At 45.0% G+C, this 24,008-nt stretch overlaps 1 protein-coding gene across 2 annotated transcripts in view; it reads left to right on the plus strand.

Annotated features, from left to right (window-relative positions):
* The window catches only part of pggt1b (protein geranylgeranyltransferase type I, beta subunit), an 88,364-nt gene that overhangs the window by 59,324 nt on the left and 5,032 nt on the right, over positions 1-24,008 (plus strand). The window contains exons 7-9 of one of the 2 annotated variants that reach the window (XM_084322516.1): positions 9,694-9,878; positions 14,505-14,613; positions 23,709-23,770. In XM_084322516.1, the coding sequence (XP_084178642.1) occupies positions 9,694-9,878; positions 14,505-14,613; positions 23,709-23,740 (326 nt within the window). In that variant the 3' untranslated portion in view covers positions 23,741-23,770. Of the gene's footprint in view, positions 1-9,693; positions 9,879-14,504; positions 14,614-23,708; positions 23,771-24,008 lie in introns of those variants that run through there. The other variant, XM_084322515.1, reaches the window with a different exon arrangement.

Here is a 24,008-nt window from a genome sequence, read left to right on the forward strand (position 1 = left end):
AGGAAATCTGTTCTTATATCGCTTCATGCATGAGGCCCAATGTCAGGCCCCCCCCCCCCCCCCCCCAAAAAAATAATTAAACCCTGTTATCCCACCAGAGACGTACACACACACACACAGGCACATAATGCTCACCCACATCCATACTCGCACACTCATAAAGTTAAGTGCATGCAAACACACACACACACCAACCTTACATGCCCAATAGAGGTCTTGCACGGAATGTTTGTGAAGTTCTCTTTCTTCCAACATGGCTGCCTGTAACCATTGGTAACCACTTTCAAAAGAAAATGCCTGATTTCTGTGTAGTGGTAGAGCAGGTAAAGCAACGTTATTAGATTAGATTCAAATGTATTGTCATTATACAGCACAAGGACGGTACAACGAAAAGAGTGCAAATAGTAACCGTAAAGTGCAATAGTAATATACAATGTACACTGTACAGGTTATTAAACTGGGTAGAAAATATATAAATTCGTACTACTGAGTGTAGTGCTAATCGGATGTATGTACCGAGTTGTAGTATTAATATGTACAGTGATGCAGGTATAAGGACACTATGGTAGTAAGTCATACTGGCCAGCAGTGTAACTCGTAAGAGTATAGGGGATATAGATATAGTATCTATCTACAGATATGTAAAAGGGATTATATGCAGGTATGTACAGACAAATGTGGATAGATATATATATATATATATATAAGGTAAGAAATATAATGTATACACGATATATACAGCATTATTGTACTATGTATGCTATCATACAGATCATACATTCATATGGTATTGTTCCAACATGGAGGACCGATGAAGCTTTAACACTTTGTCGGCTCTCCGACACGCAGCCTTGATCCACATCCACGGCATGTTGAGAACCGCTTTCTGTCGTGGGCTTCAATCCCTGTCGGGAGGAAACACGCAAATTACAGGCGTAGAATGGAAATGCCTAGAGAAGACATGTCTGGGGGTTCGCCGGTGACTTCCTGCCCCCCCCCCCCCCCCCCCCCCCCCCCCCCCCTCTACCCGTTCTGATGGTGAGATGGCAGGCTTCATTCAAGCATATTTCAGATGCAACACAACCCACTCGCTGTGTCAGATCATGATTATACTCATTACCTACTCTGCCTCCGAGACCCCAGCGCCTCGAGGCCTCAAGGCCTCCCATCGTGTCGTCTAGAAGTTCATCTAGTTTCTCCCTCATGTGCGTTTGTGTGTAGATGCTTGTCTATGGTTATGGGGGTAAAAAAACGAAATCACAGAAATATATTATAAAATTTTACAGCCAATATTTATTTCAATTGCATATTCCACCTCTGTGAGATGGTCTACATAATAAAAAAAAAATCTTTTTGGTTAAAAACTCAAAAGTCCCAAACGGAAAGAACAATCTGATTTCACGCGGCTGTAGTCGAGATTTGGGGCAACGTTTGGATGTAAAAACCTCGTCCTTGGCTCCTGTTTTAAGGGGAGTAGCCATTTGAATGAAAAACGCAGACGCCATTTTAACCGGTGGCATTTCTCCCAACAAATCAGCCACAGACTAACGGTGTCACGTGCACACAGGGGTCGGCTGCAAGTCGAGTGGCCGTTTGTTCTACGGGTTGAAAGTCTCGTCTGGGACTTTGGCTTTTTGCGTGGGAAGTAGCCCCAAAGCGTTTAACCTCCCAGTAGGTCCTGGGTGGCTCACCAGGTAGAGCACAGCAGAACTAATGCTTCGGACGCACTGTGACACATTATTTTGGGGCAGCGGATAGCCTAAAGATTAGAGAAGCGGGTTTGTGACCGGAAGGTTGCCGGTTCGATCCCCCGGACTGGCAGGAAAAATCTGGGCTTGGGAAGTGAATGAATAACTCTCTCCCATACCCTTAACACCAACCGCTGAAGTGCCCTTGAGCAAGGCACTAAACCCCCAACTGCTCCAGTGGAGTTGCTCAGTGGCCAACGGTGTCAGACTGTGGTTGTACTGGGCAGCTCCCAGGTGTGAATGGAGCTGTGTGAATGTGAAGCAGGGCGTAGCTGAAAAAGAGCATCCGTGCACAGCCAACCTACCCTGGGTAAATAAAGGTTAAATAATTTTTTTTTAATTTGTTTGCTCATTTAGCATATTTGTACCAGAACAGGGGTGTGGCTGTAGCTCAAATGGGCAGCAGCCTGGCGTCTTCTTCTTCTCTGTCTGATAATGTGGTAGATGCAGACTGACAGCAGACTGGCGTCTTCTTCTTCTCTGTCTGATAATGTGGTAGATGCAGACTGACAGCAGCCTGGCGTCTTCTTCTTCTCTGTCTGATAATGTGGTAGATGCAGACTGACAGCAGCCTGGCGTCTTCTTCTTCTCTGTCTGATAATGTGGTAGATGCAGACTGACAGCAGACTGGCGTCTTCTTCTTCTCTGTCTGATAATGTGGTAGATGCAGACGGACAGCAGCCTGGCGTGTTCTTCTTCTCTGTCTGATAATGTGGTAGATACAGACTGACAGCAGCGTCTTCTTCTTCTCTGTCTGATAATGTGGTAGATACAGACTGACAGCAGACTGGCGTCTTCTTCTTCTCTGTCTGATAACGTGGTAGATACAGACTGACAGCAGCCTGGCGTGTTCTTCTTCTCTGTCTGATAATGTGGCAGATACAGACAGACAGCAGCCTGGCGTGTTCTTCTTCTCTGTCTGATAATGTGGTAGATACAGACAGACAGCAGCCTGGCGTGTTCTTCTTCTCTGTCTGATAATGTGGTAGATACAGACAGACAGCAGCCTGGCGTGTTCTTCTTCTCTGTCTGATAATGTGGTAGATACAGACTGACAGCAGCCTGGCGTGTTCTTCTTCTCTGTCTGATAATGTGGTAGATGCAGACTGACAGCAGCCTGGCGTGTTCTTCTTCTCTGTCTGATAATGTGGCAGATACAGACTGACAGCGTCTTCTTCTTCTCTGTCTGATAATGTGGCAGATACAGACTGACAGCGTCTTCTTCTTCTCTGTCTGATAATGTGGCAGATACAGACTGACAGCAGCCTGGCGTCTTCTTCTTCTCTGTCTGATAATGTGGCAGATACAGACTGACAGCAGCCTGGCGTCTTCTTCTTCTCTGTCTGATAATGTGGTAGATGCAGACTGACAGCAGCCTGGCGTCTTCTTCTCTGTCTGATAATGTGGTAGATACAGACTGACAGCAGCCTGGCGTCTTCTTCTTCTCTGTCTGATAATGTGGTAGATACAGACTGACAGCGTCTTCTTCTTCTCTGTCTGATAATGTGGTAGATACAGACTGACAGCGTCTTCTTCTTCTCTGTCTGATAATGTGGTAGATACAGACTGACAGCAGCCTGGCGTCTTCTTCTTCTCTGTCTGATAATGTGGTAGATACAGACTGACAGCAGCCTGGCGTCTTCTTCTTCTCTGTCTGATAATGTGGTAGATACAGACTGACAGCGTCTTCTTCTTCTCTGTCTGATAATGTGGTAGATGCAGACTGACAGCAGCCTGGCGTCTTCTTCTTCTCTGTCTGATAATGTGGTAGATACAGACTGACAGCAGCCTGGCGTGTTCTTCTTCTCTGTCTGATAATGTGGTAGATACAGACTGACAGCAGCCTGGCGTCTTCTTCTCTGTCTGATAATGTGGTAGATGCAGACTGACAGCAGCCTGGCGTCTTCTTCTTCTCTGTCTGATAATGTGGTAGATACAGACTGACAGCAGCCTGGCGTCTTCTTCTTCTCTGTCTGATAATGTGGCAGATACAGACTGACAGCAGCCTGGCGTCTTCTTCTTCTCTGTCTGATAATGTGGTAGATGCAGACTGACAGCAGCCTGGCGTCTTCTTCTTCTCTGTCTGATAATGTGGTAGATGCAGACTGACAGCAGCCTGGCGTCTTCTTCTTCTCTGTCTGATAATGTGGTAGATGCAGACTGACAGCAGCCTGGCGTCTTCTTCTTCTCTGTCTGATAATGTGGTAGATGCAGACTGACAGCAGCCTGGCGTCTTCTTCTTCTCTGTCTGATAATGTGGTTGACGGAGAGATAGATGGTGGTGGTGATTGAGGGGACACACACACAGATAAGCAGCCGGTAATGTATAGGTAGCGTTGGTGATTTATGGTGACTATAGTGGTCTGTCAAGTGGTAATGGAAGGGTGATGGAGTGGCTGTACTGTCATTAACACACACACACACACACACACGTTTCAATAATTTATTCATGTCCATATACATTGCAACCAGGCAAGGGATATAACCATCGCCTAGTGAGCACAGTGAGTGCTTGGAGAGTGAAACATGTGATTCTAGGGAGGAGGCGCCGATACCACTCTCCCCATACTGAGTACTGTAACGGCGTGCCAATATGAACGTTTTGGTGGAAACCAATAAACTATATTAACATTATGTGTGGAGGAATCCATTTGGTTGCCCCAAAACAATAGCATAGTTCACAGGGGGCAGTGGCTCGGGAGGTAGAGAGCAGTCGTCTGGTAATCCGGAGGTTCCTCGGGTTCGATTCCCGCTCCTCCCGGGCAGTAAGGCTGTCCCCGAACCCTGTTTTTGGGATTCGAACTTCGTCAGGGTTTTTTTCCGAACGAACCTTCGAACCTTCGTTTTTAATAAAAAAGTTAATAAATAAAGTAAAGAATTTCTTTTATACCTTTTACTTTTTTTTACTATCTTCAAACTAAATCCCCAATTTGAATAAAGTGATTCATCTGATTAAATAATTTTTTTCTTTTTATTAAATCAACTTTCCAGACCCAGCCCAGGGAGAAGCCCCAGCCCAACTAAATCAATTAAATCAACTTTCTTTAATGAATATAACTCATCAGTTTATTTTAATACTATAATATTAGTGTAGCCTAATCTGTATCTGCAACTGTGAAGAAAAACCCCATTGGTTTAAACAGAATTAATAGAAACAAATGTAAAAGTATTTTTTTATTAAAAAAATAATTATTCGAATGTTGATTTAGAATTCGAATGCCAACGTAACGAACGAAGGTTCAAACGTTCGAACGTTTGGGCTCAGCCCTACCGGGCAGCGTGTTGAAGTGTCCTCGAGCAAGACACTTAACCCCCCTAATTGCTCCCGATGAGCAGGTTGGCACCTTGCATCGTCGTCGTGAGTGGATGTGTGAGTGAATGTGAGGAACAAAAATTGTAAAGTGCTTTGGATAAAAGCTGCTATATAAATGCACCATTTACCATGTTCCCCTGGGGGACCTTTTCCAGAAGCTCAGCTGCACCCTGCACTGCACCTTAACACTATCAGTGCCACTGGTTAACATGGTAAAACATGATTGAATGCCAGCACTAGGGATGCCCCAATCGATCGGCCAGCGATCGGTATCGGCCGATATTCAGTATAAATATGAGATCGGTGAATTCCGATAATGCTTTATTTTCGCCGATCGTGAAAACGATCGAAAAACATGATCCAATTCTTAGCGGAGATCTCACTTGCTGAGTTCTGTCTCAGACACACGGAGCTGCAAACTGCCGCTCCTTCTCCTCCCTTCCCCGTGTAAACAAGCTCCAGCAATAGTCTGCTCTAGACTCAGGCCTGTACAGTGCGACATATATATCGCACGTGCTACAGCAACAGCGGTCTATGCGATGGATGGATTTACTTCAGTAGCACTGGTGCGATAGGGATTCGGTTCATATAGATACTCTTATTTTGAAAATCCTGTAGCGGGTCTCATTTCTGCCCACGCGCAGCTCCAGCTAGGCTCCGAAAGCTAGCAACGTTCAGGTGCATATGATAATCTTATTTTGAAAAAACTCTTGTGACAACTCGACGAGTCATATCCGCCCTATCCGTGCGCCTTCTGCAAGCAGAGCAGCGCGTTGGTCGGTTCACTCGGTTGGTGCGCACTGAACTGCTGCGTTAACACAGCAGTGCGCCTACACGTCCCGAAATAAGTCCGTGGTGGGTTTTTTTCTCTCGCAACGGGTCAAATGCATCTACATGCTTTGCACCGTCGCCATTCCTTTATGCGCACATCGCCCGAAATTAACGTTTATGTACCATTACAATCACTACAATGTTAGCAAGCTAACAAGCTAATCCTGATCACAGGCAGAGCCAGCAGACACAGTGTGGACTGGGGAAAGGGAAATGGGGGGGCACTCTCTCCCCTTCCCTGTGTGTGTGTGTGTGCGTGCGTGCGTTTGGAAAGATGATGACGTCACTAGTCAGGACAGGAGTATATTATAGTAAACTGAGGATGGACAGATAATGTTGATATTCAAATATAAACAAGTTTCGAGAGGAGTGGAAGTTTGAAGACAGACTAGACTACAATATGATGCGGGGGTGGTGAGTTGAAACTGTGTGTGAATGAAAACTTTATTTAACAGATTGCAGAATGGGTACAGTACAGTACGGCTCAATACACACAATTGTTAAGGGGATGCAGACCAGAGAAAGACGTTTGTCTTGTTTACATCAGGGTCCCCCATTGTGTGTGTGTGTCCCAACCGACCCCACTTCTATGTTTCAATAAATTATTTGCATTTAAAACTATTAACGCTGACTCATTCCTTCAGTCCACTCAAAATTATGCTAATATTCCTTATGTTGTTTATGATATTAATTGAAAATAGCATATGAGAGTATCATAGTAATAATAACACATGGCGATATACTAAATGACAGCCAAACATGGCACTGCAACTAAATAACACAAATACAATAGGCACATTTGTGACTGTTACAAATATAACACGTTTTATACTTGTGCTACAAGATTTTGGCCTGTGCTACAAAACTATAAACCTCTGTAGCACCAGTGCTATGTGCAAAAAAAGTTAACGTACAGCCCTGGCTCTAGTGCATGCAACCTCTGTGAGCTAACGTTAGCTACCGTTACTGTTTAAACAAAATTACCCAGTCAACTACCGGTATTCACTTTTAGTTTAATACATGAGGCATTGTTAATGGTATCTAGCCGGCTAGCTACTGATAGCTCCTGATATCAACAAATGCTCCAGAAATAGTCTAGTAGTGCATGATAGCTCACGTTAGCTCACGTTAGCTCACGTTAGCTCACTGTTTAAAACGTACTGTCCCATTAAACTAAATAGTTCACTGAGGCGTTGTCTTAACGTTATCTAGCCGGCTAGCAGTAGCTACAGATAGCTCCTGATATAAATGTCTTATAACATTGATTCGATGCGTATTCGAGCTGAGGGCATGCTGAATGTGATCAATAGGGTCCAGCTGCAGCGCCGGAGAATCCTGGCCGTAGCTGGAGGCTACTCGAGTACACACAGACAGTGGAGCTGTTTGCAGATAGCGAGCATTTTGACTTGTTGCGTGGTGGCGATGTCTCGCAGATAATACAACTACAAGTATGATTATATAATATATATTTTTTATTAAAATTTTTTTTTAATTATATATAAAAAAATAAACATGTATACCAAAACTATCGATATCGGTATCGGCTGATATGGCTCAAGATGATCGGTGATCGGTATCGGTGGCAAAAAAACGTGATCGGGGCATCCCTAGCCAGCACCCACTTCAATGATAGCCTTGTGAACGCATAATCTATGTCTTAAATTATGGCTATGTGTCTAATCTGCCCGTCGCTTATCAATGACTTGTTTGCAGTCAACATTGTCGAAAAGCCCTTGTTTTCTTGAAAGTTTCAGGAAAATATAAAGATTCCGTGATAAACGGCATTTACTGGAATATTCTGGAATACACAAAAAACGTATTTATCAATCGTCTTCAAATAAACGCTAGATTATTGATAGTATATGTGTACTTACCGTATGCACACTAGAGAAGTGGGCTGAAATATCTATTCTCATTTCCTGATCAGCGCGCACACACACACACACACATATGGGACACGTTGATATTAGGGGTGCACAATATAGATTTTTTGACCCCAATATCGATACCGATAACTTTCTGCTCCTCAAGGTCGATACCGATAACCGATATATATATATATATTTATTGTATTATAATTTTTCTTTTTTTTTATGTATATTTCTGTAGTTTTGACCTAACCAGATTTATCATGACATGAGCGTTACTACTATGAACAAAACAAAGCCAAGAGAACAGTTTTGACTCTTCAAATAAAGTGACTATATTTATTTTTCCAAATAAATATAATTTGAGTCAATCACAAAATTCACAATCCGTCAATGTCATTAACAATGTGTTTCCCTGAACAATGAGTGAACTAAAAACCAACAGGTATTGTGCTTTGTCAGTAGGGATGGGTACCGTTCACATTTGAACCGATACGGTAAATCGTGAATCGATACCGGTATCCAACGGTACCTTTTTTCGGTACTTTAGTCTCAAAAAAATGTAATCTACCTACCTCAGTTGTAAAAAAAAAAAAAAACATTTTCGACCGTTTTCAGCTTGCCATTGCCCCGACTGCTTTGTTGTTGAATCAAGTCAAATCCTAAGTAAGCATATATTGTGCGTGTGAACGTTGACATGAATTATTATAATTTTCTTTTATAAAAGAAAGGTGTAAAAAAATATATATTATTATCGGAGCTATCAATACTTTTATCGGGTTTATCGGGATGACGTCACAATTGCTGATATCGGCCCGATAATTATCGACCCGATAATTATCGTGCATCCCTAGTTGATATATAGGTGAAAACAGCTCTGATTATCCCAAGACTGGTAAAATAGATTCCTTACCTCAGATCAGATGTTCTCCAAAAAGATTATTCCAATTCCTGATCGCCATTCCAAATATCGATCGCGTTTATTGATTCAGCGCTGGGTACTGTAAATATGTATTCTGTAAATATGTATTCCACGCTGTTTTCCGGCTCGGCAATCACTTCGGTCTCTTCAGAATGCATACTTTTGACAATAAATAAAATCATAATTTGTTCTTACTTGCTTGCCTGGGTAAATAAAGGTTAAATAAATTAAACCCGATACCGATAATTTCCTATATCACATTTGAATGCCAATATCGGTAGGCCGATAATATCGGACATCCCTAATTATTACATTTGACAGTAATAATGGCACACATAAATTCACACATCATGCACATTTGTTGATAACTGAGGCTGATCTCGAAACACAAAAATGTCATTACCTGCAATGCCCCTGTATTTGACAAATAAATAACTTGAACTTGAACACAGAGGAAATACTACCTTTTCAAAAATGTCCATACATACCTGTACATGATTGTGGACAGGAGGCCAAAGCACACAGGAAATACTACCAAAACACAATCGTACAATCGTCCCGGCAGCGCGTCGAAGTGTCCTTGAGCAAGTGGGTGAATGTGAGGCATAAGTTGTAAAACGCTTTGGATAAAAGCTGCTATATAAATGCAGTCCATTTACTATTAACTCTTACCTGTGTTTGTGTGTGTTGGGCGAGCGTGTCATCGTGCGTCGTCATGTGACACCGCGCGTCGTCATGTGACATCGTGCGTCATGTGTCACCGCGCGTCGTCGTGTGACACCGTGCGTCATCATGTGACATTGCACGTCGTCATGTGACATCGTGCGTCATGTGTCACCGCGCGTCGTCGTGTGACAACCGCGCGTCGACATGTGACATTGCGCGTCGTCATGTGACATCGTGCGTCGTCATCAATCTACCTGTCTGTGTGTCTACGGGGCTCTAGCCATAGCTTCACCGTCTGACGGAGCCGTCTGTCTGTCTCACCGCTGAACCTGTCTGTCTGCCCAGGCGGCTCTACGTTCTGCGCGGTCGCGGCACTGCGTCTGATGGGTCGTCTGACGGAGACGCTGAGCCAGAAGGAGCTGGACCGGATCCGGCGCTGGTGTGTGATGAGACAGCAGGACGGCTTCCACGGCCGACCCAACAAGCCTGTAGACACCTGCTACTCCTTCTGGGTGGGCGCTACGCTAGAGGTACACACACACACAACACACGCACGCACACACACACACACACACACACACACACAGAGCCCAACAAGCCTGTAGACACCTGCTACTCCTTCTGGGTGGGCTCTACGCTAGAGGTACACACACACGCACACACACACACACACAGAGCCCAACAAGCCACACACAGCCCAACAAGCCTGTAGACACCTGCTACTCCTTCTGGGTGGGAGCTACGCTAGAGGTACTGTACACACACACACAAACACAAACACACACACAGCTCAACAAGCCTGTAGACCAGGGGTCTCAAACTCAATTTAACCTGGGGGCCGCTGGAGGTAGAATCTGGGTGAGGCTGGGTCGCATCAAATATTCCACAAAAAATGGGTTTTAAGTATTCCAAAACAAAGTACAACTGATCCAATCCTCTCAATCGTTAGCAATAACATTTCAGAACATGAACAGTTCTTCAGAACATAGGCTTCTCAGTGGTGTCAGTGGACTCATCCACAGCTATGGAAATGCACTGTGCATTTTTTTTATTCTATCACAAAGCTGTTTAATCAAATCACCAGCCAGTATTTCAGTTATTCTGGTTGCTGTGCGATCTGAGGGGGATTTGCTTTTGTTTGCCTTCAAACATGGTCTCCATCACTTCAGTCATACATTATTTTATTATCTATGCATCAGAGAATGGCTTCTTGTGTTTAGCCAACACCCATGCCACTGAGTGAGGACTTGGTTGCTTTTTCTCGTCGTGACATAGATTTAACAATAATTCTGCTTGCAGCTTGATATGATGATTTCATTCCATTTATTTTTGTGGTTCTTAGCAGTGAATTCTGAGGAAAGGTTGCATCAAACACATTTATCTCACGGAGATAAAACTGGGAAAGAGGTTACTAGCTACAGTACCTGCAGATTAGACTACCTGTAGATGGGCTGTCAACTCTCGCTCTGACTTGAACCGTTGAAAGAGACGACACGCATTCCGTGAAGACCCGCCCTACTCTGCCTCTGATTCGCAGACTGTGGGTGGGGTGGAAAAACGCTGATGGGACGCTGAATGTGATTGGACCAGAGTAGACACACAGACAGTGGAGCAGTGCTTGCAGAGGAGATGGCGGATCATTTTGAGGATGCCTGCCATACGCACTGGGTGACGGGATATATTTTCCTTCCACTTTACTTGGTATCACTCCGGAATCACGTTTCACTAACGTAACGTTGCTGTCATGAGCCTGTGCTATGGTAGCCTACAAGTGATAAAATAAATAACTTCCAACTCGCGCAACGACTCTGCAAAAAGTTGCGCGCGGGCCACACTTAACACTAAACTTTGATGTCAAGTAGGGGGCCGCAAAATATCATCCAGCAGGCTGCAATTGGCCTGCGGGCCGCGAGTTTGAGACCCGTGCTGTAGACACTTGCTACTCCTTCTGGGTGGGAGCTACGCTAGAGGTACACACACACACACATACAGCAAACACACACACACACACAACACCAAAAAACCTGTAGACACCTGCTACTCCTTCTGGGTGGGAGCTACGCTAGAGGTACACACACACACACACACACACACACACACACATACACAGCCCAACAAGCCTGTAGACACCTGCTACTCCTTCTGGGTTGGAGCTATGCTAGAGGTACACACACACACACATACACAACAACAAAAAACCCTGTAGACACCTGCTACTCCTTCTGGGTGGGAGGTGTGTAGAGGTACACTGTAACACACACATATTCCACATTCCATTCGCATTACAGGTTTCTCCTTTAGCACGAGCACGGTGTCCACACACAGCTAGTACACACACACACACACACACACACACACACAGCTAGTACAAATGATGCTGCTTGTTCTGGGTCACACACACACACACACACACACACACACACACAGCTAGTACAAATGATGCTGCTTGTTCTGGGTCACACACACACACACACAGCTGGTACAAATGATGCTGCTTGTTCTGGGTCACACACACACACACACAGCTGGTACAAATGATGCTGCTTGTTCTGGGTCACACACACACACACACAGCTAGTACAAATGATGCTGCTTGTTCTGGGTCACACACACACACACACACGGCTAGTACAAATGATGCTGCTTGTTCTGGGTCACACACACACACACACACACACACACACACACACAGCTAGTACAAATGATGCTGCTTGTTCTGGGTCACACACACACACACACACACACACAGCTAGTACAAATGATGCTGCTTGTTCTGGGTCACACACACACACACACACAGCTAGTACAAATGATGCTGCTTGTTCTGGGTCACACACACACACACACACAGCTAGTACAAATGATGCTGCTTGTTCTGGGTCACACACATACGCACACACACACGGCTAGTACAAATGATGCTGCTTGTTCTGGGTCTCTCACACACACACACATACAGCTAGTATAATGATGCTGCTTGTTCTGGGTCACACACACACACACACGCACACACACAGCTAGTACAAATGATGCTGCTTGTTCTAGTTCAGAACTGTGTCAGGGGTTCACACACACTCACACACACACACACACAGCTTGTATGGAGAGCGTAGAATGCATGGATGTAATGACACCTGACATGTGATTTCAAAATACGTTTATGCTCTTACATATTGAAGATGTAGTGACCCCTTGACCTGATATAGATATACTGCAGTGATTCTATACATGCAGTTTTCAGTGTCTCAATAGAAACCTCCCAGATTGAAAACAACACCAGTTGCTCAGGGTGATGCTAGGTGAGACCTAGAGGTCGGGTGTCGCTTGATCGTCGTTTTAAATTGCCGTGCAAAAACAATGGCGGTTCCTAAACAGTGCCAAAATCGATCCATCTGTAACTCTCTCTGTTCCCAATGGAACTCAATACCTCAAACAATTAGAGTGTCCACATCATATCATTCATTCAAGTGCAGGGTTAAGGAATGGCTCATTGATAACCAGAATTGTCAACACTGAGGTGTGTGTGTGGATATGGTGCGTTTGTCTGGGTCTTTTAATATGTCATGATGTGCTCTGTCCTTGTGTCCATGACTGTATTGTGACCTGTATCCCTATCGTATGTCTATGTGCTTTTGTTGTGTTTTTATTCTAATGTTATTTATCTTGATTTTATTCTGTTTTTATTGCTAACCCTTTTTCACACAGGATTTTAGCCTGTACCTTCTGGCAGGGGGACTGCCAATGGAAATTAGCCTTTTGGCAAAAATTGGGTGCATTTACATCTGTCAAATGTTTTATTAATGTACGCTGTCCCCCTTGATCAAATAAAGTAAACCTAAACCCTCCTGTCCTCTCAGACCCAACACTGCCCTACAGCATCACTGCATTGTATTTGATTCATTATTGTAGCTCAAGTTTAGCCACAGAGACGTATTTCTTTAGTTTTCACCAGCTGTCCCTGGATCATCCTTGTGATTTCCCTGTCTCATTTCGGTGCCACAGTGGTTGGGTCGGGGTGGTACCGGCCATGTTGTAACTGGTGCCACAGTGGTTGGGTCGGGGTGGTACAGGCCATGTTGTAACTGGTACCACAGTGGTTGGGTCGGGGTGGTACAGGCCATGTTGTAACTGGTGCCACAGTGGTTGGGTCGGGGTGGTACAGGCCATGTTGTAACTGGTGCCACAGTGGTTGGGTCGGGTGGTACAGGCCATGTTGTAACTGGTGCCACAGTGGTTGGGTCGGGGTGGTACAGGCCATGTTGTAACTGGTACCACAGTGGTTGGGTCGGGGTGGTACAGGCCATGTTGTAACTGGTACCACAGTGGTTGGGTCGGGGTGGTACCGGCCATGTTGTAACTGGTGCCACAGTGGTTGGGTCGGGGTGGTACAGGCCATGTTGTAACTGGTACCACAGTGGTTGGGTCGGGGTGGTACAGGCCATGTTGTAACTGGTGCCACAGTGGTTGGGTCGGGGTGGTACAGGCCATGTTGTAACTGGTGCCACAGTGGTTGGGTCGGGGTGGTACAGGCCATGTTGTAACTGGTGCCACAGTGGTTGGGTCGGGGTGGTACAGGCCATGTTGTAACTGGTGCCACAGTGGTTGGGTCGTGGTGGTACAGGCCATGTTGTAACTGGTGCCACAGTGGTTGGGTCGGGGTGGTACAGGCCATGTTGGATTTAAAGATGTCACTGGTTAATAATGTCCCCGTCTCTCCTCTTTTCTCTCATCTCCTCTCTCCTCTCCTCTTTTCTCTCCTCTTTTCTCCTCCTTCCTCCTTTCCACTCGTCTCCTCTCCTATCTTGCTTCACCTACCCACCTACTTTTTCCTCTCCTCCCTTCTCACCTCCTCTCTTCTCTCCTGCCTTCTCCCACCTCCTCTCCTCCCATCCCTTCTCTCACTTCTCCTCACCTCCTCTCCTCTTCTCTCACCCCTTCACTCCTCTCCTCTATTCTACTTGAATGTTCTCTCCTCATCTCTTCTCTCCTCTCCTCTCTTATCTCCTCTCCTCTCTCTCAACTCTCCTCTCTTCTCTCCTCTCTCATCTCTCCTCTCTTCTCCTCTCTTCTCCTCCTCTCTTCTCCTCCCCTCTCTCTCCTCTCCTCTCCTCTCCTCTCCTCTCCTCTCCTCTCCTCTCCTCTCCTCTCTCCTCTAGCTGCTAGATGTATTCCAGTATAGTAACTATGAGAAGAACAGGAACTACATTCTGTCAACACAGGACCGGTTGGTTGGAGGCTTCGCCAAGTGGCCAGACACCCATCCAGGTACAGTTATACCTGCTGAGAGAAAGAGGAATGTGTTGGAAGGCTCATGGTGTGAAGGACGGAAAAGGGAGGGAAGCCTAAATCCCCTCCATATTCAGTTACTCTACAATTACAATAAAGCTGCAAGGTCTTTGTTTGCCAATCACAAAGATTAACTGCCACATAGTTAACAACACAGAGGTAACAATGAGACTATTGTAAAACAGACCAGCCGCTATTTACTTTTCCAATAAGATTCCAATTCATTGACAAAAACAGTTGTCAATAGGACTGGGCTCGTCTAAATTAGTATTGTTATAGTATTTATATGTTTTATTTAGTCCTAATAGCTTAAACTCTCACCTAAACTGCACAGAATATAACGAATTACGTATACTGTACCATGCCTTGTGTATATTGCACCTGTGTATACCTTGTACTTTACGTACTCATAATATTTAGATTCTAGTGTTTATTGTAACCATATTTATTGTAATGTATAATATAACTGATAGACCCTCATCTGCACCTTTGATTACACTGCCTACTTGCTCATTATGCGTATATTCAGAGTTAATTATATTGTTTACACTAATAATAATAATAATAATGGCTTGGATTTATATAGCGCTCTTCATGACACCCAGAGCGCTTCACAGAGTCCATTATTCGTTCATACACAGTCATACCGGTGGTGGTAAGCTACAATTGCAGCCAGAGCTGCCCTGAGGCAGACTCACGGAAGCGTGGCGAATAATCATCGCCTACGGCCCCTCCGACCACCACCAACATTCATTCACATGCATACACATTCATACGAGGCAAGTAGGTTAAGTGTCTTGCCCAAGGACACAACGGCGATGGGATGGACATGGGCTTGAGCGGGATTCGAACCACCAACCCTTCGATCATTGGACGACCCGCTCTACCCCTGAGCCAAAGCCGCCCCACACTGCCTATTTTTACTTTTCTACTGTATGATATGATACATTTATTTATATTGCGCCCCTCAACCAATAGTTACATCAGCCCGGGGCGCAGCCTGGGGAAAAAAGAAAAACGGAAAGACAGGAACAATATGAAAACAGAAAAAAATACATGCAGGCCAACCAAGCAGACAGAGAACGGACGGACATAATACACCAGTCATACTACAACACAAAACTAGCTCATGGATTTTTTTTTGGGCGAAAAGGTGGGTTTTGAGCATGTCTTTAAAAGTCTGTAGAGTGCTTGCAGATTTTATGTTTAGTGGGAGCTTGTTACAGAGTTTAGGCGCTGCGACTGCCCGGTTTCCCTTCGTCATCATACTATTACTGTACTATAATTGTATTGCCTGTATTTATGTCTTCTACTTTTACCCTGCCCATACCTGTACCTCTCCTCTCCCATGCTGCTATGATGCCTGAATTTCCCCAAAGGGATCAATATAGGAATATCTTATCTTTTTTTTTCTTCTTATTTTCTATTTTTTCTCTCATCCCAATTTCGCCTCACCAATTCTCCCTTCAATTCTCCCCTCCCCTGTCTCGAACGTTGCTAGACTATGCCTCCCACTGGTCGGCTGCAGGGAGGACCAAGCCTTGCATCACGTGTCCCCTCCGGTACACGAGGAGGCAGCTGTCACATCTTTTCACCTGAACAGCGTGATCTCTGTGGCGAGGAGTAACGCGTGGGAGGCTCACGCTGCCCCCGATACTTGATTCTGCTGTACAGGTGCACCAACCGACCTGTAGGAGTTGCTGTCCACAACGTCCAATCCCCACCCACCGGCTTTCCCAACCTCTAACACTGCCAATTGTGTTAGTATGACGACTGGCCAAGCCGGTAGCAACGGCGAGAGCTGGGCTCGATACCAGCATATCATGCGTTAGTGGCGAGCGCCTTGCCCACTGCGCCAATCAGCCGCCCTAGGAATATCTTATCTTAATACTGTGTGGGTTCAGGGTATCTGTTCCTCTTGCCCTCTACGTGTTAGAGGAGGCCAGGGAGGCGTTGACGAGTTGTTACTTTGGGTCAGTGGAAAACTGCAGGTAACCCTACACCAAGCCGTGTGTGATGTGGGCATGATGTGTGTACAAGAGTATGCGTGCATATGTGTGCGTGTACTCAGGTGTGTGTGTGTGTGTGTGTGTGTGTGATGTCTAATTGATGAGGTGATTGTCCACAGCTAGCCCGAGGACACAGGAGATCAACCTCCTCACGTTACAGGAAGTGGCCTAGGAAGATAGGAGCAGCAAAACAATACAACACAACTGGATAGCAGGGTGTTTCTGTTGAAGAAGCCTCTCGAATGTTACAGAACAAGAAGAGGGAACAGTAGGAGAGAGTTTGAGGGAAGAAAAAGAGGCAGATTTGGGTTATGGGTGCAGATAACATTGGAGTTGTTGTTGTGTGTATTCTTTCCCACATGGCCATTGTTTCAGGACCTGTTGTGTAGAACAAAAGAGCAGGGCGTGTTCGCTAAGCAGAGTTTCAGGGTCTGGCAAGATTGCTCAAATGCAGTTCAGATATATATGTTTTTGTTGTTCATGTCTGCTGTCAGATTCAGACCCACAGCACGGCTATGTGTAGCACCGCCAATCAGTGGCATCCATTCGAAAGTAGGCTGTTAGTCTTGCTAGCTAATGCTAGCAGGCCTACAAACTGGTGAGACGGCTAACGCTGATGGCTGCTACTGCTAGCAGGCATACAAACTGGTGAGACGGCTAACGTTGATAGCTGCTAATGCTAGCAGGCCTACAAACTGGTGAGACGGCTAACGTTGCTAGCTGCTATTGCTAGCAGGCCTACGAACTGGTGAGACGGCTAACGTTGCTAGCTGCTACTGCTAGCAGGCCTACGAACTGGTGAGACGGCTAACGTTGCTAGCTGCTACTGCTAGCAGGCCTACGAACTGGTGAGACGGCTAACGTTGATAGCTGCTACTGCTAGCAGGCCTACGAACTGGTGAGACGGCTAACGTTGATAGCTGCTAATGCTAGCAGGCCTACAAACTGGTGAGACGGCTAACGTTGATAGCTGCTATTGCTAGCAGGCCTACGAACTGGTGAGACGGCTAACGTTGATAGCTGCTAATGCTAGCAGGCCTACGAACTGGTGAGGCGGCTAACGTTGATAGCTGCTAATGCTAGCAGGCCTACGAACTGGTGACGGCTAATGCCGATGGCTGCTAATGCTAAAAATACTGTATCATCCCTACACTGTGCCTGTTATTATCTGAAGCATTCATAAATGCCTCTTGGTATTTTGTGTTCAGTTCACGTCGATCCCTCCTGCAAGCATTTAGCTACGTGAAAAGGCAGTTTCGCTGTGTTGACGGGCTGCTAGCTTCACAATAAGCTCTGTGGCCTGAGCCACGTTGATCTCTGAAGATCCATCAGCCTTGATGTAGGAAACATCGCTCTGCTTCCTCGACTCTGCTACGATGTGCCACGTTCCACATTTTAGTACAAGTGATGCGAAGTTCCCAACAATAATTTCAGATTGCACCAGCAGGTATCAACGCTAGCTAGTCTGGGTAAAGCAGTCAATCAAGGGGTGGGTCTCTGAGCAGCACGGCCACAAGTGGCTCCTGGATCAGGCTTCTAGGCTCCTGGATCAAGCTTCTAGGCTCCTGGATCAGGCTTCTAGGCTCCTGGATCAGGCTTCTAGGCTCCTGGATCAGGCTTCTAGGCTCCTGGATCAGGCTTCTAGGCTCCTGGATCAGGCTTCTAGGCTCTTGGATCAGGCTTCTAGGCTCCTGGATCAGGCTTCTAGGCTCCTGGATCAGGCTTCTAGGCTCCTGGATCAGGCTTCTAGGCTCCTGGATCAGGCTTCTAGGCTCTTGGATCAGGCTTCTAGGCTCCTGGATCAGGCTTCTAGGCTCCTGGATCAGGCTTCTAGGCTCCTGGATCAGGCTTCTAGACTCCTGGATCAGGCTTTTTTACCAGCTGGGTTTGGCTATTGTGTTAATATTTTGCAAGTGAAAGCAGGATAACGTGGATAATGCCGTCCGAGGTGATGAATTAGGGAGATGCAGAGAAAGGCGTCCCACAAAACGTCCATGTGTGAGTGAGTGACCGACCACAATTTGCCATGTGTACATTTACATTTACATTTAGTCATTTAGCTGACGCTTTTATCAAAACCGACTTACAAGTTCTGTACGACAGGTCATCAGGAAGGGCACAACTCTATCAGCTGAGTAACAATGTTCATCAAAGTGTTGCGTGTTACAGTGTAGATTAGTTTATTAGGAGTGCATGACAGTAAGGTTAGTTAGGGTTAGATTATTTAAATTTTTTATTATAATTTTTTTCTTTTGGTGATTATTTCAGATAATGGTTGAAGAAGTGCGTCTTTAGTCGACGGCGAAAGATTGGACGGGATTCGGCTGTCCTAACTGGGGTGGGTAGTTCATTCCACCATTGTGGGGCAAGGACTGAGAATAGGCGGCTTCTCTTTGATGACCCTCCCGGAGCTCGGATAGGAGTAGGTCTGAGGCGGCCAGAAGATGCAGAGCGTAGGGGTCTTGAGGGTGTGTAGTTAGAGACCATTGACCGGAGGTAGGCGGGAGCGGTTCCCTTTGCCGCACGGTATGCCAGGTCAAGGGCCTTGAAGCTGATTTGTGCATCAATGGGGAGCCAGTGCAGGTCCCTAAGAAGTGGGGCGACATGGGCCGACTTCGGTTGGTTTGAGATCAGGCGGGCCGCTGCGTTCTGAATGAGTTGAAGAGGCTTGGTGGCAGTGGCCGGGAGGCCAGCGAGCAGTGCGTTGCAGTAGTCGAGGCGGGAGATGACTGTTGATTGGACGAGGAGTTGGGTGGCTTCTTTTGTCAGGAAGGAGCGGATCCTTCTGACGTTGCTCAGGAGGAATCTGCAGGTTCTGGTTGTTGCTGCGATGTGAGCAGAGAAGTTCAACTGGTCGTCGAGGACAACACCAAGCTTCTTGACGGTCGGGGACGCGGTCACCGCTGCATTCTCGACTGTGATGGAAAGGTCGGTCAGCGGGGAAGATTTGGCCGGCAGGTGGAGCAATTCTGTTTTGCTTAGGTTCAGTTTGAGGTGGCTGGTCGTCATCCAGGCCGAGATCCGCTCAGAGACGTGGATATCTGAGGGAGGGAAGGAGAGGAAGAGTTGAGTATCATCGGCATAACAATGATAGGAGAAGCCATGAGACGTGATAATGTTCCCCAGTGATGTGTCTAACCATGGTAACTACACAGACAGTGATGTGTTACTGCTCTGCAGAAGCACCACGGTAACTACACAGACAGTGATGTGTTACTGCACTGCAGAAGCACCACGGTAACTACACAGACAGTGATGTGTTACTGCAGAAGCACCACGGTAACTACACAGAGTGATGTGTTACTGCACTGCAGAAGCACCACGGTAACTACACAGACAGTTTTTTTTTTTTTTTTTTACTAGATAGCTATACAGGCAATGCAGAATATACGTGCAGTAACTATGTTTCTTCCAGCTTTCTTTGTGTTTTCAGTATAACAAAAACTATTTAGACTATTTGAATATTTTGTAATTGTATTTAATAACTTTGTTGTTGGGGTGACAGTGGCTCAAGAGGTAGAGCAGTCATCTGGTAATCGGAGGGTTCCCTGTTCGATTCCCGCTCCTCCCAGGGAGCGCGTCAAAGTGTCCTTGAGCAAGACACCTAACCTCTAATTGTTCCAGATGTGCAGGTCGGCACCTTGCATGGTTGCCTCCGCCGTCGGTGTGAGTAAATGGGTGAATGTGAGGAACAAAGATTGTAAAGCGTTTTGTTTAAAAGCGCTATATAAATGCATCATTTACCATTTTTGTTTTGATTATGAATGTCTAGCTAGCTCGATCACATTAACATTAACATAACATTAGCTATCTTAGCGCCGATGTGTTTATAGATTGTTTGAATATCTGAAGTCACAAAGGATGCAGCGTTCAGGGAGCAGGTAGGCTAAGTTAATGGGTTAACCAGTCGATCATTTGTTTTCATGTGTGAGGGGTGTGCACTAGTCATCAGCTAACATTAGCTAGTTGGCTTGAGCTAGGGTAACATTAGCTAGCTTAGCACTGTTGTGTTTAACTGGAGGCCTACAGTTTGCCTCGGTTTTTAGTGTGCATTTTGTAGTTACTGCAATTCTTTATACCCCCCAAAGCAAGATTGAACTCTGAAATTTAACTCTGAAGAAGTTAAATCTCACTTATAACTAAATTTAGGAAAAATGTAATTGTACTTACTGCGGTTAGCCTCTGCAGGGCGGTATAGCCCTCAGCAGCAGTCCTGCGCATCGTGGGGAAAATAAATACATACTTCTTTATGGATCATTTCTTAAATGAAACGTGCAGATGTCTTGTCATAATCTCATTAACACCTGAGAAGGGATTTCATCAACGCCTCCTAGGTCCAGTATTGGTGTATTACCTTTTAAGAAGGAATGAGATTATATGGGGCGACAGTGGCTCGGGAGGTTGTCGTCTGGCAATCCAGAGGTTCCAGGTTCGATTCCCGCTCCTCCCGGGCAGCGTGTCAATGTGTCCTTGAGCAAGACACTTAACCCCTAATAATTGCTCCCGATAAGCAGGTTGGCACCTTGCATGGTCGCCTCCACCGTCGGTGTGTGAATGTGTGAGTGAATGGGTCAAATGTGAGGAACAAATGGTAAAGCGCTTTGGATAAAAAAAGCAGCCATTTACCATGTAAACCAGGGACCATTAAACTATTTCAGTCTGTAACCCAAATTGGTGAACCCTGATTGAATCTGTCACATTAATTCGTCTCGTTAATTATTCTGCCCCACCCACCCCCTCCTAGAAACAAACCTGTGACCTATTTCAGATGTTTAGATCAGTGTCTAGTTTGTCATTCATTATAATTCAATTACTGTTCCATTTGCAGAGTTGCCTGGCTTTTAGCCGGCTGCCAAGGGAGGGGGGAGGGGGGAGTGGCAGAAGAGGTTCCCTATGTGAATAATTTAAGATATATAGGTCCTGTGTGATGTTGTTACTGGCAGGGAATTGTGTACATGGATCTATCGATTATGTTTTCTCACAATGCTTTTCTTCTTTTCGATTGGTTGAGAAGAGTAGGGTGGCCACAGAACAACAGCGGGGGGAGGGGCTTCCGAGCAGGCCCAAAATAATGAAAACATGTAGAAATAGGGATTATTTTGATATTTATTAGTGCTATACAACTATATACAACCACAGCACTAATGCATATTCTGTTGCATTCAAGGAGCCTCCTTGAATATTTTTTCCATATTTGATTATTTCTTCCCCCTTCTGTTGAGACATAATACTTTGCTGTTGAAAAAGACATGCTTAGAAATTCTCAAGTTTGGAATATTCTTAAATAAATGGTCTGATTGTCTGCCAGAAAATGGAACCTATTTTTTCTTTTATATATATATATATCAGGGTTCGAAATTAACGGGGGCTTGGGGCATAATGCCCTTGAAAATGGACAAAATGCCCTCGAAAATCAGTTAAGGGGGGCACTTAATGCCCCCGACAGTTTACTAATTATATATATATATTTATCCAGTAATGGAGTGTCTGTGTATCGTACGGTTCAGATGACGCGCAAATAAAAAAATGCATTTGGCGCGGAGCCAGTGTTCTGCACTGGCTGCAGGCAGCAGCAGCACTGCAGCCAGGTGCTAGTCAGTTTGTGTAAAAATGGCACGCACAATATAAATCAATCTTCATTACGACTTTAAAAACATAGCCATTAACATTACATAGGCATACACACATCTTGCCATAGCGTTAGCAGTTTTTAAACACAACGCACGTTTTAACTATGGTAGCCCGACGCAGCCCGCAAGCTAATACTGTACAGTCAATGAAATGTCACCGTAGCTACTAGCTACTGTAGCAGAGGAGGAAATGGGAGTCTGAGAGGCGGGGTGTTTAAAGACAATGATAGGCGTTTATTCAACATCCAAGAAGGCTAACATACAACTGTGTTTTACTAACTCCAACTGGGACTATTGCCGCTGTCCCACTGCATGTTGATGTTATGAACTCCTCCTAACGTTACCGGAGCTGATAACATTTAGCGGTCCGTGACGCTAAAATGTCCGTGGGGACCCGGCGCCAACCCATAGATAGTTACAACTCACTGAATTACGTAATCCACCACAGTTGCACTCAATATTTAAATAATGTTAGTCTAAATAAATGTAGACAGAAACATAATAATTTCAAGCAGAAAACGAATCTTTCCATTAAGAACTGACAATCAGGGAATTTAAACATGGTTGACATTGTTTTTGTGTGTTTATATTAAAGAAAGGAAAGTCTAGTGCTGGCTGAGCATATTGTTTGTTTGCACTAAGTTAATACTTTGACAAATGTAGCCTATATTTTTCAGTCAGTTCGGTCTTTGTGTGCCAAACATTATTTAAGGCTGTAAACACTGTAGTGTAAACCTTTTATTTTATTTTTAATAAATGAGAAGCATGTTTAGATTTGAGTGTTACATTTTTTTTAATAAAAATTAACGTATATCGAACTGAAAACCGTGACCCCAAAATCGTGATACGAACCAAACCGTCCATTTTGTGAACCGTCCCACCCCGACCGTTTATCATAAAAATTCAGTGCCCCCGAAATACAAAAAAAAGCCCCCGAAAATCAATTAAGGGGGGCAAAAAAAAGCCCTTTGAAATTTTTTTAAATTTCTAACCCTGATATATATATATATATATATATATATATATATATATATATATATATATATTATTATTATTATTCAATATAGTTGGAATGTTGTGGATTCCAGCAAGGATAGCCGGATTACCTGAGGATCTTCTCTTGTTCCCATTTTGAATTTGAAGAATTGTACGTATGTTAAGTTCTGCAGCTTTTGCTTGGTGACTGTAGCCTGACTGTTGTCTGTGCGCGGGGTGTGAGGGACTGCATCATCTCTACAGACCTGTCGGTAGCAGGTGCTACAGCGACACAACATGTTGCCATGACGCAGTTTCTCTAACCCCTCCATCACCGCTCTACGTTTCACCTTTCACTCTCCCCTCTCTTCCTCCTCCCTCCCTCCCTCTCTCTCTCCTCCCTCTCTCATTCCTTTCCTTCCTTCTCTCTGTGGTTTACTGGCATGAATGTAAAAAAAAGATTTACAGTATTGCCAAAGCAGTTGCATGTAGATGTCAATATAAAGCCTACATTTGATGGTTTCTTAAAATGAAACCAGAAGAATTCAAAGAAGCTAATTAGTAGTATAATACAGTACACGTAATGATTTGGCTCAAACTATACTACTTAAACAAAACACAACACTGTCCCTCAAGCTGTGGATAATGTCCCTCTTCCTCTCAAATTCTAATAGACCTGTCTCAAAACCCTGCCCCTTTTCTTGATCCTCCAATCACAACTGTCGCTTACCTCGGACAAACCAAGTTTGTCCGAGGTAAG

Source organism: Notolepis coatsorum (genome assembly GCF_963971535.1).
Source record: "Notolepis coatsorum genome assembly, chromosome: 10".
NCBI lineage: Eukaryota > Metazoa > Chordata > Actinopteri > Aulopiformes > Paralepididae > Notolepis > Notolepis coatsorum.